Source organism: Dipteris shenzhenensis, chromosome 3, assembly GCF_047967505.1.
Source record: "Dipteris shenzhenensis isolate YYH24624 ecotype China chromosome 3, Dip_SZ_1.0, whole genome shotgun sequence".
Lineage (NCBI taxonomy): Eukaryota > Viridiplantae > Streptophyta > Polypodiopsida > Gleicheniales > Dipteridaceae > Dipteris > Dipteris shenzhenensis.
Genome location: NC_141598.1, coordinates 56032624 through 56034737, shown reverse-complemented (window position 1 = coordinate 56034737; position 2114 = coordinate 56032624). Strand labels below are relative to the sequence as shown.

Sequence of the window (2114 nt, the reverse complement as noted above, 5' to 3'; positions counted from 1 at the left end):
TAACATTTTAGCACTAATCTATGGTGGAAATGGCTTTCATGAATTCAAAGCTACCATGATCATCAGGTAGTAATAGGGAGATAGTTTTTGTTAGCACTGCCCCGCTAAGGGCAGAGCTCTAGCTACTAGAAAGTTGCTAATTTGAGGCCTTTTGAAAGCGGAACAACTCAGCCACTTGGGGGCAGTGCTCTAGGCACATGTGCCTCTTGTTTTTAAACTTTCCAAAACATTTGTGTGTGGAACATAGGAAACTATAAGTGCCAATGCTTGGGTTTGGCGAGGGCCGGTACTAAGGCAATGTTCGTACCTAGTATTGGGTGGCACGTGCATCCCTAATGGGGGGTGGTTAACATTTGAAGTTCTTTAGAGGAGGTGGGAAGAGCAAGCATGTCTCTAGAGGCAAGGAGGTAATGAAAGGGGTCACGAGATAGAGGGCGGGTTTGGGCGGTGGGGTAAATACTAAAAGCTTTGGATTCCTGTGAAGTTGCCACTGCAAGGTGGTGATGAGTCAGATTCCACGTTTGAAAATTCTACATGATTCATGAAGGCTTTGAGACAGCAAAAGACAGAGTGTTGCCAGCCACCCACACTACACTCACGGCACTCACTTTTTGGTCAAGGACACTGACGCACTCACTATCTCACTCACACGCATCATAACCACAATCTAATAATAACCCCTCCGTGCATCTATCATCTCTTATATTATTAGCTTCACCTTCTCCTTGTTCCTCACTCTTGCTCCTCCTCTCCTTACTCTTCAGCTCTTTCCCCAGTTGGGTTCCTCAATAGCACCTCACAATTCCCTCTCGCTTGGCCTTGGCCACCCTCAGTAGCTCCTTTGTTTCCCCACTTGAATCCCTCCTTAGCACCTAACAAGTCCCCCTCGCTTGGCCTCCTTGGCCACCTTCTGCAGCTTCTTTGTTTTTTCCCACTCCCTCATGAAGCAAACTCCCAAGCTTCCGGCCTCCCCCCGTCCTCAACGGCGCCGCACCATCGAGCTCAGAATCATCTCCGCTCAGGAGCTCAAAGATGTCCGGCTCATAGGTCGCATGAAGACGTATGCTGTTGCCTACGTAGATCCTAGTGAGCAGAAGGAACGCACACATGTGGACGAGAAGGGCGGCGTGAATCCGGTGTGGAATGCCTTGCTTACTCTATCCGTGGCCGAGGATCTACTGGAGGATCCTTTGACGTGCCTGACCGTCGAGATTTACAGTCAGGGCCGCCTTCGCGACAAGCTCGTAGGCACTGTAAGAATTCTTCTTTCGGATATCCTGAAAGGAGGGGCTGCGAAGAATCCAATATATTGCCTGGCATTTTGGGTGAGGCTGCCTTCGGGTGATCCTCAGGGAATTCTTAATGTCTGGATTCCTCCCACGGGCAAGTTCCTTCGTCGGCAAGATTCTGAATTGATGGGTGGGGATCAACAGATAGACGAGCAGTTAGTAGCTGCAGGAGAGCAAGAGCAGCTGCCTCTGGAAAGATAAGAACTACGCTTAACTTGTGCGCTGCTATCTGAACTCCATAACGCGCCTTGCCTCCGTCGCATCGTTATATATAGTCGTGATGCTAGTGCTCTGAAACAGTCGTAGTGTCTCTTGTAATGTGACAATCTGTTTTTCACTAACGCGGAATGACTAATGGCTAGACATTTTTTCATGAATAGCGACTTCTAGATGAACGGTTCTTCAACAGATAAGATATCAGTACAACACTCACACGAGCACTCCTATGACCACCGGAAAATTTACCACACAAGACAGCTAGACCATGGGGTTGACAATGATTAACAATGAAGCGTGATGCAATTGTGGGAACGGTAAAAGTACTTCCCTTACTGACCTGTTCAGCGAGGAGCCTGTTTCGGGAGAGGGGGACCGTCGAGCCAACATGTTATAAGAAGAATTATTAGCCCACATATCAGTCCTTGAATATGCAAGAAGATGTTGGATGTGGCATGGCCTTAGAGTATGCGCTTTTCTTCCATTGTAGGCCAAACCAATTCACCATGATAGGGGTCAACATTTTAATGGGTTTGAACAAAGGGTTGCCTTGAGGGAAAATGCCTTATTACTTGGTCCATGACTTAATGGGACATCAAATTTGGAGAT

General features: G+C 47.7%; 1 protein-coding gene across 1 annotated transcript; it reads left to right on the top strand.

The window, feature by feature from the left end:
- Window positions 1–736: 736 nt before the first annotated feature.
- Window positions 737–1912, top strand: LOC147904034 (protein SRC2-like). The gene has a single exon (XM_087372950.1). The coding sequence runs from the start codon at window positions 942–944 to the stop codon at window positions 1488–1490; it is 549 nt and encodes a 182-aa protein (XP_087229076.1). The 5' UTR covers window positions 737–941; the 3' UTR covers window positions 1491–1912.
- Window positions 1913–2114: the final 202 nt, after the last annotated feature.